The 13,608-nt window shown below is 40.9% G+C and overlaps 1 protein-coding gene across 16 annotated transcripts in view; it reads right to left on the reverse strand.

Annotated features, from left to right (window-relative positions):
• Window positions 1-13,608, reverse strand: part of LOC119161607 (F-box only protein 7) — an 84,007-nt gene that overhangs the window by 2,715 nt on the left and 67,684 nt on the right. For 11 of the 16 annotated variants that reach the window (XM_075878917.1, XM_075878918.1, XM_075878919.1 and 8 more), the window contains one exon: window positions 11,000-11,171. In XM_075878917.1, coding sequence (XP_075735032.1) covers window positions 11,000-11,171 — 172 coding nt within the window. Of the gene's footprint in view, window positions 1-4,609; window positions 4,743-8,499; window positions 8,644-10,999; window positions 11,172-13,608 lie in introns of those variants that run through there. The other 5 variants (XM_037414160.2, XM_037414157.2, XR_005108488.2 and 2 more) reach the window with 4 other exon arrangements.

Consider the following 13,608-nt stretch of genomic DNA (forward strand, 5'->3'; position numbering starts at 1 on the left):
AGACGGATCAACTAGCCGAAGCAACCATTTTGTTAAATTATATACAAATAACCTTGCAAGCACAATGCAAAAATTGAACAGCCCGCAGAGGAGGAATATCAATTCTATCATCTTTCTCTTGACAGATACGGCATGGTAGCTTGCTTTTGTTTGGTCATAATTGTATTATAGTAATATTACTAGGGGTGAGCAAATATTCTAAATAACAGTGTTTGCTATTCAATTCGCACTGAATTTTTTACTATTCGAACTTCCCGAAGACAAATGCAGTCAACATGAAACTGAAAGTGACTCTTGCAGATGCTTATGCTTCACCTCAAAGCATCCACAGAAATTGAAATAGGACAGGCTGAGAAAATACTAGCACCTTTGCCTTTCACATGTAAAGTGTTGTCGCCAACACTGTGGTTCCACCAAATCCTGTACTAATGCAATTCAACCTCTGCATTGCCTCATGCTTCATAAGACAACTATGAAATACCACCCTGCCAGCGCTTCATCAACCCAGCGAAAAGAAACATTTTCGTGTTTCTATATCTCGTAATCATCTCACTTCAAACTATTGCAAAAATATTTGAGAAATATTCAAAAAATATTCTACATATTCAATTTGCACTCACACTTCAATATTCAAGTTCGCTTTGCACCCGAAATTTTGCTTTTCGCACAGCTTTAAATATTATTACATTTTGCATAATCTTTTTTTTTCCAGTGATGCGACCAGAAAAAACCAGAATTCTCTAGTTATATCTCAGCAATAAAAATTGGTGTCGGTACTGTTTTACTTTAATACGTTTGTCTGTTTAATAAATATTAGTTAAATCCTAGCCAATGCTGTGACTGATAATGCACAATGCCTGTCAACAAGCATTGTGCTTTACTTGTTATGCCAAGAATGGTCTGTGCCACCAAAGTTTAAGATGAAAGAAAAAAATGATAGGCAACATAGAATAGAGAATTATGTTTGAATGGCTAAAATAACTACCAACAATTAATGTTTTAACAATGCATTAATGAAATATTAACACAATGGCAGCTAAAACTTCAGTTGCTTTTTTATGTAACTTGTTTCATGAGCTGGCATCACTGCCATGTGGGTGCTGGTCTGAAAAGAATACTAGCAACCCCCTTTTTTTTTTTCATTTGCTCAGAAACTATACCCAAATAAAAAAATATTTCAATTGTTGGTGTCAATATGACAACCATAAACAAGTTCTAATTTTTCTTTATTTGCTCAGAAACTGTACCCAAATAAAAAATATTGATATTATTGGTGTCATTAGGACAATCATAAACAAGTTCTAAATAATGGTAACTTTAGAATAATAGTATTAAATCCAGCAGGAATGCACGCCCTTCAAACTGTTTAGTAAATGTAGAACCAGTAGATGTTCCTGTCACTAGTACTTTGTCATTCTCCAGTTTCTTTGTCAGGTACTTAGTCAACTGAAGAAAGAGAGGAGCAGGATGTTGCTGTTGGCACAACCCCGGTTAACGGAAACACCGAGACGACGAGAATGGGGAAAGTAAACACTGCATTTATGGGTTTTGCAAAAATTTCCGTGGGCACATATCCACAGAATGACATCGCACTGACTCCAGTGCATTCTTAAGTTTCGAGGAACAGTGCTGCAAGGCCCCTAAACTACCGCAGCTTCTGAGCTTTGCTGAAGTAGAACCCACAGCATCTTTACTTGTTGGCAAGAGGCAACAAATGATGACAATGCTCTCAAAATCATTGTCTTGAGAAGTCTTAGGACATTAACTTAAAGTTATTCGCCCTTGAATAAATATTACTCTTGCACTGACCCAGTCGTAGCCATGAACTGTACCTTCATGCGGAAACAATAGAGAACCCTACCAGTTTTCAAACTACGATTGAATATCAAGTAACAGTATAGTTGTAATCACTTTTTGCATGTGCGATGGCCCTGTACTAATTAACTATTTCAAATAAAAACACCAATACATTAAAGAGGTAAAAAAAACCCGTTTGCAACTTTTACTGCTTCAATAAACATCGAACCATGCCAAGTCCTTAATATTTCCATGCAATATTCAGTTTATATTTAGTAATGCTCACTTAAAATCTTAGCATCCTTGTGCTCCTAAAATGAAAATAAGACACTGCCGGCTGCCCCGGGCACTAACTTGGCGACACCATCTTGAGACATTTCAAGCACTAAACAAATCATTAAATACGCTTGCTCAAAAATAATATATTAAATAAATCTAGGAAGTAATAAAATAATATAACAATTTCCTAGCTCATAGTAGTGGTCAAAGTCTAAAAGCCACCTGCATTTCAACTTTCGCGCGAATGCAGTGAATGCTCGTTTTGTATAACGCTGCAGTTCGGAAAGAATGGCATTTGACACTACAGTTAAGGAAAGTTGTATGGTGGGTACGGTTTTTGTGTGTAACGCCTTTACGATGCCGCAGTCAAGACGGTACAATGCTCTAAACCTCAGTTAACTATGGCTGAGCAGGCCTCACTACTCACCATGTTTTACCAATGCCAGAGACTTTTTATTGGCTAACTGAGATGACATGAGCTGTAAAGTTGAGGAGACTGTGGGCTGGGATATTTAAATTGTGTTTTTATAGCTAGCAAATGAACCCAGACAACAAAACGAGTGGAGACTAGATGACCAGGATTCGGAATACACATATAGTTGAAAATTTTCGGAAAATGTTTCATGGTCCCTTTTGATGAGAATGAAGTTTCACTGGGAATATCCCTGCATGTCATTTTGGGCAACCTTTTCTATAAACGGGCTCAGATGTTTTTTTACACCTCCCCAAACAAGCTTGCAAATTCCTACAGAAGACCACGGCAATTACACTTTCTGAATATTGCTGCACTATGCGTTGCCCAGACCCTCCACTTCGAAAAACAATTCCCGCACCTGACCAATCCCCCTTGTACACACAGTGACACAAACTTGCCTATGGGCTACTTCATGTACCGCTGAGCTCATTGGTAGGTACTTTGCCCAACAAAATCAAAATGGCCCCTTGGCCTTGTGGCGATGCTGTTTAGGCCACACGGACCTCAGCCTAAGGCTACCTGGAGAAGCAGTATTGCCAGAACAAAAGCTTCCGAGATGAAGAGGCATCTCAATACTTTGCCAACTTTACTGCTAGGTAAAGGGCACTCCTCGCACCGCACTTCCTCCCTGCACCCCTATGACCCGTTCTCATGTGGGGGAAGGCCTGCTTGGTCGTTGGCTGCACATCGATGACATATTGTGTCAAATTTTCGAAATGGGCGAAGTCAAGACGACGGGCTACGCCTTCTCCTTCTTGTGGCAGAGAAGGGGCGCATAAAAATATGAAATCAGCTGAAATGGATATTCTAGCCCTACTAACTTCTTGATTACAACACATATTCACAAAATTATTGTGGCAACATGTTCACATAGAAAAAGTGCGCACATTTCTCTTCATTACAATTTTTGGTTCTCGAGTATATTTACTGGCCCTTTAACCAGTTTAAATAAACAATAAACAGCTCAAATTACATCTTAATTGCTTTAGTTAATGCAGAGCATGATTGAACTAGCACGACACTTCTCACAATTCGGAACTGATTAGGTCTGAATCCCCGAATGTTCCAACTAGTTGTGGGTATTTTTAACTCTTTCACTGCCACACGACAAACGCTCACGCGGGCCCTCCATACCACATCCTTCTCAGAAAAAAGGATCACGTATGCAATACGCTCCCTTTTTTTTGTGGTCGTAAAAGCCTAGCTAAAGTATTTTCTAGAAGATACATTAAAATACACTTATTTACAGCTCTCAAGAATTGACACTTTGACCTCTGAAGTTTGAAAGGCATTTCAAGGTATGAAAAAATTCAAAGCCCTGTGGCATGTGCATGACGGCACCACACTTTTCACACTCCCAGTGACTTTCACATTTTTTTTTCCTTAGCAATGCACATTTGACACTGCATTGAGGAGTTTCTTTTCATAGAATTATATAAAATATAGCATGAAAATCGGTCCATTGAGTAACTTCAAGGCACTAAGTGCCAGTCATCCTTCTACCACTAGACAAAAAAATATTGTTATGGAAAATATGTTACGAAAGTGCATTCAAGCAACATGAGTAACAGCTGTCATCTATCAGTAATGTATCCAAGCATCTTTAGATAAGCCTCCAAGTGCTGCCTACCCTTGATAGCTTTACAAATTACTAAATACAAGAGACTGGCTGGCTTTCACAAGATTGCCATTGTATGTACGCCGGTCAACTCACCAGCTTTGGCAGCGAACAGGTTTTAAAGCTCCTAATAAGCAACTACTGACAATAAGCATGGTATGCCTAAAAGGCCATCTCTTTACCAGTGATAGTCATGTGTTAAGTAAAAAAACAAGTGTGCAAGCTATTTAGGAACATAATATTGGCTTTAGAAAAAAAAAACATTATTAGACAATATTTGATACATTTGCACCCTTTTTAAAACATTGTTCTATTGCCAGTTTCAAAAACCTTACTAAACAATACCTAACATAATTGACTATAATTTCAAATATAGCTGTATATTTAAGTTGTATTGCATGTACATGTTCAATTCTTTCACAATAGGAGCCTTAACAGAATTTTCTGTGTGGTGCAGTTTTTTTATTTTCTTCTCAGCGATGATCCAGCAAGGAGTCCGGCAGGTTTAAATCTCGGGACTTAAGAAACCACGATGAGTGTGACAAGGTCATAAGAAGAATGCAGCCGGCCAATCTTGAGTCACACAGGGCATGGGAGAGGATGCAAAGTGATCATGTAGGACTGGTACTTACACAATTGCATGCACCAAAAAAACCTGACTAAAGTCAAACTTTGTTATAATGAAGCAATATTCTAAACAAAAGCACTTTTTTACACCCAATATTCCTTATAAGCGTACACCTAAATATTGGTCCAAACACCATTAAAAAATTAACTAAATCAAAATATAAGCTAACAAGTTTTGGTATAAAACAATAACATATTGCGAACACGCACTTTGTTAAGTCATAAAGGGTATTTGCATAAAAGAAGGCACCCGCTAAGATAGCTTTTCAACTACAACGTTGAGTTGCTGTGCACAAGGGCAGCACATCAATTCCAAGCCATGGTGGCCACATTATAATGGAAATGAAATGCAAAAACACCTATGTGGTTAATTTAGGTGCATGTTAAAGCCCTGGTAGACAATACTATTCTGGAGTCCCCCACTGCAGTGTGCCTTATGACCACATATCAGTTTTGGCATGTCAAACTAAGAAATTTAATTTTTAATGCAAGGGCAAAATCTATCTACACCGAGAAAGGGGTGTGCAGCACACGACATTGTCATGTCTTTCCGGGCATCAAAGCCCCACAGAGCTACCCCTTAAATAAGGGACCGCTTCTTGCATGGCTATAAGTACTCCCTGATGACTAAGAGGGGAAATGTGTACCACCTTCACGTGTGCACCAGCATCACAAGGTTGGAAAGCTTGCTACTTCCATAGAGATTTACTGAACGATACCTAGGGTCACCCTGCTCCTTATTCGTCAGACATCTCACACGTGAATACTCTGTGAAGGCCCTCAAACACTTTTCAAGTCACTTTTTTTTTCAGTAACAGATTGAATAGATAATAGTTGCAGAGATTAATGCAGAAAGAACTGCAGTGATAGGGTTATGCAGCACACATTTATTCAGCTAAGAACATTCCAAATACAAAAAGTGCAAAGCTCATGAAAAATCGTTGAATTAGAAATGCAGCTGGAGCCAACGTTTCAGCAAGTAGACTCAACTTCGTCAAGGGAGCAGGTATACCTTACATAGCAGCGTGTTTGTGTACACTTTGCTCATTATCCCCGAACCTTAAAACGTTGAGGGGGAGATTGAGCAAAGCCACTCCATTTATCATGTAGGAAGAGTAACAAATTTTACACAAACAAGTCCGCTTGTCAAAATGTTGGTTGCAGCGACAATCACTGTCCGACGATTTTTGATCACTTCCCATGAATATCTGTCTCATCTGGACGCCCTAACTATAAAATTTGAGTTGATCTCTTGACCTTATTTCTTTCACCCACTGATGCATTCCCCCTTGCAGCCAATAGTAAAAGCTCAAGCTGTTTAAGTGGACAAAATATGCACTGCATAGTTGCCTGTTCTATCAGGTGGGCTGATGGCAGCATTACTAGGGCAGTAAACAATGTTGACCCAGACCCCAGCAATATATCAAATAATGCACTGAAGTAACAAACGTGTGCCACTTGAACAACACCCACAAATGTATATGTAGCATGAGCAAAACTAGGTAATGAGGTGACAAGTCTGCTCATGAGTATACACAAGTGAGAAGAGAAGCATTTGCATTACCTTAATCATGTGTTAATAACTAACAGACAAGAAAGCCCAGGAAAGAATAGGGGATGTTGCTTATAGTAATTGTGATGCAAATACGAAAGTAAGATGGGTGAAAAGATGACCTGCTGCTGGCCAGGACCAAACATGCGACCTTCAAATAACACATCCAATACTCTACCAACTGAGCGACTATGACAGTCATCCTGCCGTCTATTTTATGGGGTATATACGAGGTACTAGTCGTGCATATACTTCTAAAATATGATCAGATGCTAAAAGATATGTTGAGATACCAGAAGCACAAGACCAGTAAGTGTACGTGCCATGCTTTCTAGTTGCAGTACTTTTCTTTACAACTACACCTGTTTGCACTAATACTGTATTTACTTGCGTAATGAGCCCACCTTTTTTGTTTTTTTTTTTTTTGTTTTTCAGAAAAGTTGACACCATTTTGGGGGGAGGGTTCAATACGCGGGAAAAAAAAATTTATGGGAGTTACAGCAGCACAAATTTTGCGTTATAGTTTTCGCCTGCGAAGTGTGTGATGACTCTTTTTTTGTAGCCCAAAGCACTTCTTGTTTTCTCCCGTAATGAATGCGCACGGATCAACGCCGAAGTGCCATCCAGCCGCTTAGTTCTCACACTCCAGCACCTGCAGCCATGTAGCTAGCACATCGGCCAAATACACCATCAGCCACCACTACACGTGATAGAAGCACGCAACTTGGCCACCAAAGCAAATTAAGCATAGTATGCAAAGCCATTGATCCACTGCCACGCATAAATCAATGTAATCTTTTGGAGCAGTGGTTCTCAAGTGAGGGTCCCCAGACCCTAGGGGTCCGCGAAGCCATTTCTATGATCCGCGAAACCCTCACCCGCATTTTTCTTTAAGCGTGACTGTCCCACGTATAGATGAATTGTCCAAAATGAAGTGATGTAGCACGTTTGATGTTTTTCGTAGCAACAACAGGTAGGCTTGTGCAAATATTCGGATGCTTCAAATATTCGAACGAATAGTATACTATTCAAATTCAATAATTTAAATGATTGAAAATTTCGAATTATTCGCAATGAATGAACAGCTGTATATTAATCCTAATGTAACGACTTTGTAAAGGTAGTTTTCCTGCAGTGTCGGACTGCTAAACCGTGAAAGCACCCAACCAGGGGAAATCTGCTTTGCCGCGATGTCCCCCTGCAAATTTAAAGGGGCCCTGCAACACTTTTTAAGCATCGTCAGAAAATACTCCCGATCGATAGTAGAGGCTTCTGAGAACACCCGAGCCAAATATAGTGCAGCATGCATCCTGCGATTCACAATAAATTCTCAAAGCTAGCTGAAAATTGCTCTCCTCTCTGCAAATGACACCACAAGCTCAAAAATCACTCGTCAGCGCTATTGCGTCAGCCATTGGCTGATTTGAACCTGGCGCGCTCGGTGGTCACTGGAGCCACAGCGGGACCAGGCTGGCAACTGTATTTAATACTTTTGCTCCCAGAGTACATCACTTATGTACGTGCAAACAGTCTTTCTTTTCTTTTTCTGTATTACATTGCACATTCACACTGCAAGAGGATACTCCAAAGACCTAAAGCATAGCCATCTAAATTTTATTCCGTAGGACTACAAAATGGCCACAACCAAAGAAATAGATTATTTTCCCAACACTTTGGGACTTATTTGTCTTCTTTTTCTTTTAAGAGGTGGGGGTGGAGGAAGGTTTAATTATGCTTTCTGTATGCTCATCCGTATGTTTATAGTATGTGTGCATGCATATACACATGCTAAACTGAAAAAAAAAAATTAAGAGGGGGAGGGGTTGAACCTCTCTGACCCCTCCCCCTGTTTCATGCCAGTGGCTGCCTCCTCTGGTTGCATCCTTGTTTTAAATGATTAACGTGAGGAGCAGGTGGGAAGGAAGGATATTCAGCTCATCACTACCTTCTCCCCTGTCCTCCTTGCATCTGAAAAGCTGTATGTCAACATCTCCAGCGTCACTTCCCTTGAAGAAGGAACAGAGTTGGCTACGAAAAATATTTTGAAAATGAACCTTTTTTTTTTTTTGTTGGAGCCATTTGAAATATAATTAGTTAACCCAACCAAACAGTAATTCTGTTAAAATGTCTAGCCTTTTTTTTTTTTCTTACCTTAAAATCAAAGAAACTTGTCACATTCAGGAACATGCTTATCTCACAAGTCATTGCAGCTGGCAGCTGAGGTGATTATGACCGTATTCATTTTTCTCCCCTCCCTCTTGTGCCACTAAGGAAGTTGCTGTCTTGGAACATGCGCTTTGTATGCAACAGAGGGACAAATGATGAAATTAGGCACTTGGACAAATATAACAGGAAAATTAATATTTATAGCAATTCAAAGCTGTATATTTAATAAAAAGTGTGTTTTTCACAGCCTGCCAGCAATAGTTTTCAAGCAAAAGGTTGCTTACAAAAAAGACCAATTCTTTTTGAACCAATATTTACTGATCTGTCAATTGCTATACAGGGACCAAGTGCACTTTTGCGATGCACGAGATTGTCATTAAATTAAAACTGCAGCTCGATGTTACCTAGCTAAACTGCAATAAAATATTCTGTATTTACCCAAACCTGACATGTACCATTCCTCAATCGGTACAGAAATTGCCTGCACATTAGAAACTGAGAAAAAAACCAAAGACATGTTGAGAACACTGGCTATAGCCTATCATTGGGGGCATTGTCAGTGCCATCACAAGATGGTGACAGAGCTCGTTTCATTAGTGCCACCACACATTGCACTCTCAACTTTGATCTTCAGCGGTATTCACAGTCAGTCAACTTCATAGCTACAACCCTATTTCCAAAACCACACATGACTAAGCCCAACTTATGTCAGCGTACACACCTGCTTGTATTTTGTGGCATTGCACCAGGCTGGCTTTTTATAGCACAGTGTTAGAAACACTGTCGGTCAAAATTTTTACAGGTATGCTGCAATGTCACATAAGACGTTACAATAGCAGTATAAGTAAGATAATATCCCCCATGTGTGCTTGACATGCATCAATAAAGCATGACTGGCAATGACTACATACCACTTTTATTTAAATAACGCATTAAACGAAACCCTGCTCATTTTTTTTGTTGCTTTTTTTTTAAGTGAACAATAGTGGGGCGAACTGAAAATGCTAGAGTTCGCTAGAGACGAACTGAAAATTACAAAGAAAGTGCCAAAGCTCCGTGCTACCGTGGCCATAAGTGAACGACAGGAGGAAAGCTGTAAAGCTTCGTGTCGTTTTTTGGCTTTATTACTTTTAATCTACGGCTGTGTTAGCTGCGCACCTTCGGATCGTATTCGCTATCAATGAACGCGGCGATAGCGACCACGGTTTCCTGCAAAGAAAGTGCCAAAGCTCCGTGCTACCGTGGCCATAAGTGAACGACAGGAGGAAAGCTGTAAAGCTTCGTGTCGTTTTTTGGCTTTATTACTTTTAATCTACGGCTGTGTTAGCTGCGCACCTTCGGATCGTATTCGCTATCAATGAACGCGGCGATAGCGACCACGGTTTCCTGCGCAGCAGTAGCAGCAAACAGTAGTTCCGTATTCAATCTGTGCGTGCTGCGCTAGCTATGATAGCAATGACACAGGACTTAAGACCTGTGTCAATGCTATCCTTGTTTGTTCGTATCATTGCGGCAAGAAACATTGGGTTGAGTCAGTGCGCACTGGCTGCGCGCGTACTTTCGTGGTCGCCCATGATCGCGCACGACATGACCGCATTTGTGTTCGCAGTGGTTGCGGCAGAGTGTGTTACGCTGGGACTAGGTGCACGCTGCTTATGTGTGCGCCTTCTAGACGCTGTGGTTGTCATTCACAATCACAGGCCTAGTGAAAACAAGCTGTAGTTTTGTTTTGAGTGAAAAACATGTCTATATATATATATGGCGGAAGTTTTTGAAGATAGCGATTCTGCCGCGACCCGCAAGTGCATTAAACCAACCGGTAGCATCATGGTGGATGGGCGAGCTGTCCCCGAACATCTCAATGGCGATAAACTTAGCGCGATGTGCGTTTGGTGGCAGAAACCGTGTCTACGATGAAGACATGATTGTTGTGATGTGGCCGTGCGCCCTGGATGTTACCAACCGTTGAGAAACGGCCGAGTTGGCAATGGAATTTTGCGGCAATCCTCGGCAAGTTTTTTTTCCTTATCGGGTAGTACGCGCGAGAACTTCGTTAAAGTGGAAATATTCAGAAAAAGTATTCGTTGTGATGAGACATTATTCACATTGTTTTCTAAGGGTGGACTGATGGGGAATAAAAAATTATTTGTTGTGGTGGAAATTTTGTTGTAGCGGACTTCGCTATAGTGGCATTAAACTTAGCTGTAAATAAATGCACCAAAACGTCTGTTTTCTATAACCCTTACATGTCCATGAAAGAAAAAAAATAAGGAAGAGGGGAGGTCACAATAAAGAATAAGAGCAACAAGAGAAAAAAGATGTTCATTTTTTAAGAAAACAATACTATCGTCCACTTCAACATATTGCCAGGGCATCAAAGTAGCTAATGAACACCATTTTTCTCCCTTTGCATATTACACAGACTCATGCCTTATAAGCTCCAAGAAAAAAAGAAGACAAGATAACCACCACTAAAGACACTTACGCATGAACATGTCGAAGTCGAAGTCGTCATCACTACTCTGGGGCACTGGGGGCAGCAGAAAGGGACGGTGTGCGTTTCGGAGGGCGCTCGGCATTACTAGGCGCATATGTGGCAGCATCTGCAGAGCATTCTCCTGTTGCTCCTTTCGCAGTAAGTACTCCTGCTTGTATTTCTGCAGCAGGCAAGCAATGACACAACTCGCAAAAAAGCCACTGAAAAGTCACTCTTTCCTAGCCACAAGTACAACACAACCACAAATTAATAACCGTAAATGACCTCTATAAATACATGGACAGTCAAGGATAACTGGTCATGTAATTTTCCTCATCCAAACAACTCAACATGACCAGCTGCACCATGCCTTAATACAGCAGACCAGCTCAGATTGAGAGGCTAGGGCATAGGGCATAATAGTGCTAGTGACAAAACACTACTGCCCCACTATTTCATGAGTCTTTTTTCATTTACTTTTTCTACAACTAATTAGTAACATGCGGCATGAACAGATCTTTATCTGCATTCCATTAAAGGGGAACTTCGGCGCATTTTCGACCATACTGAGATAATGGCGTTTTCAAATGGTATTGACAGCCCTGCAACAGTTAAGGTGGTTCATTTTGCCCAAACACTCGTCAATATTGTTGCATGAAGGCGTACTGGAAACTAGGCGTTTCAAGATATATTTAAAGAGCGCCAATGTGTGAGCCAAGATGGAAAACAAGAGTGCGCTCTACACCAAAATCGCGCCCTCTTCCTCGGTGCCTATCTCACTGCTTAAGTGGGACATTGTCTCATAACATTTTTAAAATTAAGCAATGAATGATGAGTCAGAATAGAAACCAACAGGGAGCTGCTCTGCCGTCCATGGTGCGTACCAGATGTCACGAAACCCGCTACACAACGCCATGGTAGGCCAGGGTATAAACATGCTCACATGTCTCTCAAATTATGACAGGTAGATTACCATTATCCCTCATAAGAAAGGTATATCACAGCTGTATCTTGCCGGTACTTAGCTACGGAGCAGAAACCTGGAGACTTACAAAGATGTTTCAGCTTAAATTGAGGACAACACAGCGAGCAATGGAAAGAAAAATGGTAGGTGTAACCTTAAGAGACAAGAGAGCAGAGTGTATTAGGGAACCAATGGGGGTTAAGGATATCATAGTTGAAATCAAGAAAAGGAAATGGACACGGGCCGGGCATGTAGCGCGTAGACAGGATAACCGCTGGTCATTAAGGGTAACTAACTGGATTCCCAGAGAAGGCAAGCGAGTTAGGGGGATACAGAAGGTTAGGTGGGCAGATGAGATTAGGAAGTTCGCGGGTATAAATAGGCAGCAGCAAGCACAGGACCGGGTTAACTGGCGGAACAAGGGAGAGGCTTTTGTCTTGCAGTGGACGTAGTCAGGCTGATGATGATGATGATGACATGCCTTTTCTGATGCGTGCAAAGCAAGCTGTCAATATAAAGTTGTGCCAGCCTGTCTGAACTTATCAGTGACAAGTTCAGCGATGATTGCAGCTACTATCTGAGTGCAGAAACATCGCCTTTTGATTTTGAACCGCCGGCGCGTAAGCGTCTGACGTGCCCCGAATCAAGCTCCTCATTGCTCAATACGTATAGTGCATGCTTAGACCCAACGTCGACTATGACTAACATGCTGTATGCAGCCAACAAAACTTGTGTTCGCGTCATGGTCACCTCGTAGAATAAAGCCTGTGCTGCATCAGTCTGCTCAGCAAGGCGGGGTTTTGAGAAAGAGTTGGCACGTACGTCGCGCACACAGGGTGGCCCACGTTTACAAGTGTGATTCCTGAATTGGCTACCAATTTTTAAAATTGATTTTCTAAAGAACTACATGACTTACGGTTGTATAACTTGGCGCATATCATCACGGTACTGACGAGAAACCGTCTTCTAACTTGCACGGAAATCGGTAAATATTGAAAAATTCCTGGAGTTCCCCTTTAAGGGGTATCCCGTTTGTGTTAAAATGGGTCTCTATGATGTAAACCTATTTAAGTATTTCCTGCTAATATGGATGCTTGGGTGTGTTACGATGACATATTGGAAACAAAACAGCACAAAAGACACAAGCCCAATGACAGAGTTGTTTGTGTCTCCCCTTTTTCTTTTGTGCTGTTTTGTTCCCGAAGTATTTCTTTGAATTTTACCATTTGCCCTCCACAAACGATCAAAATCATTTGGGCCAACCCAGCACACTTATTTGCCACATTATGCAACAAAAACCACAGAAACTCTCCATCTCAAAACAACGTGTACACACTGTTTACGAACAATTAAATGGAATAAAAGAGTATACAGAAATCATTTCTGATACTGTGCCTCTGCTGCCAATAACCCATACCTATCGGTCACAAATTTTCAAGCTGCACCAGCATCACCCGTCATTCAACACAACAAAAACCCAGCACATGTATTTGCCACATTATGCAACAAAAACCACAGAAACTCTCCATCTCAAAATAACATGTACAGACTGTTTACAAACAATTAAATGGAACAAAACAGAATACAAAAATCATTTGATACTGTGCCTTTGCTGCCAATAGCCTATTGCTATTGGTCACAAATTTTAAAGCCG

Source organism: Rhipicephalus microplus, chromosome X, assembly GCF_043290135.1.
Source record: "Rhipicephalus microplus isolate Deutch F79 chromosome X, USDA_Rmic, whole genome shotgun sequence".
In the NCBI taxonomy this organism is placed as follows: Eukaryota; Metazoa; Arthropoda; class Arachnida; order Ixodida; family Ixodidae; genus Rhipicephalus; species Rhipicephalus microplus.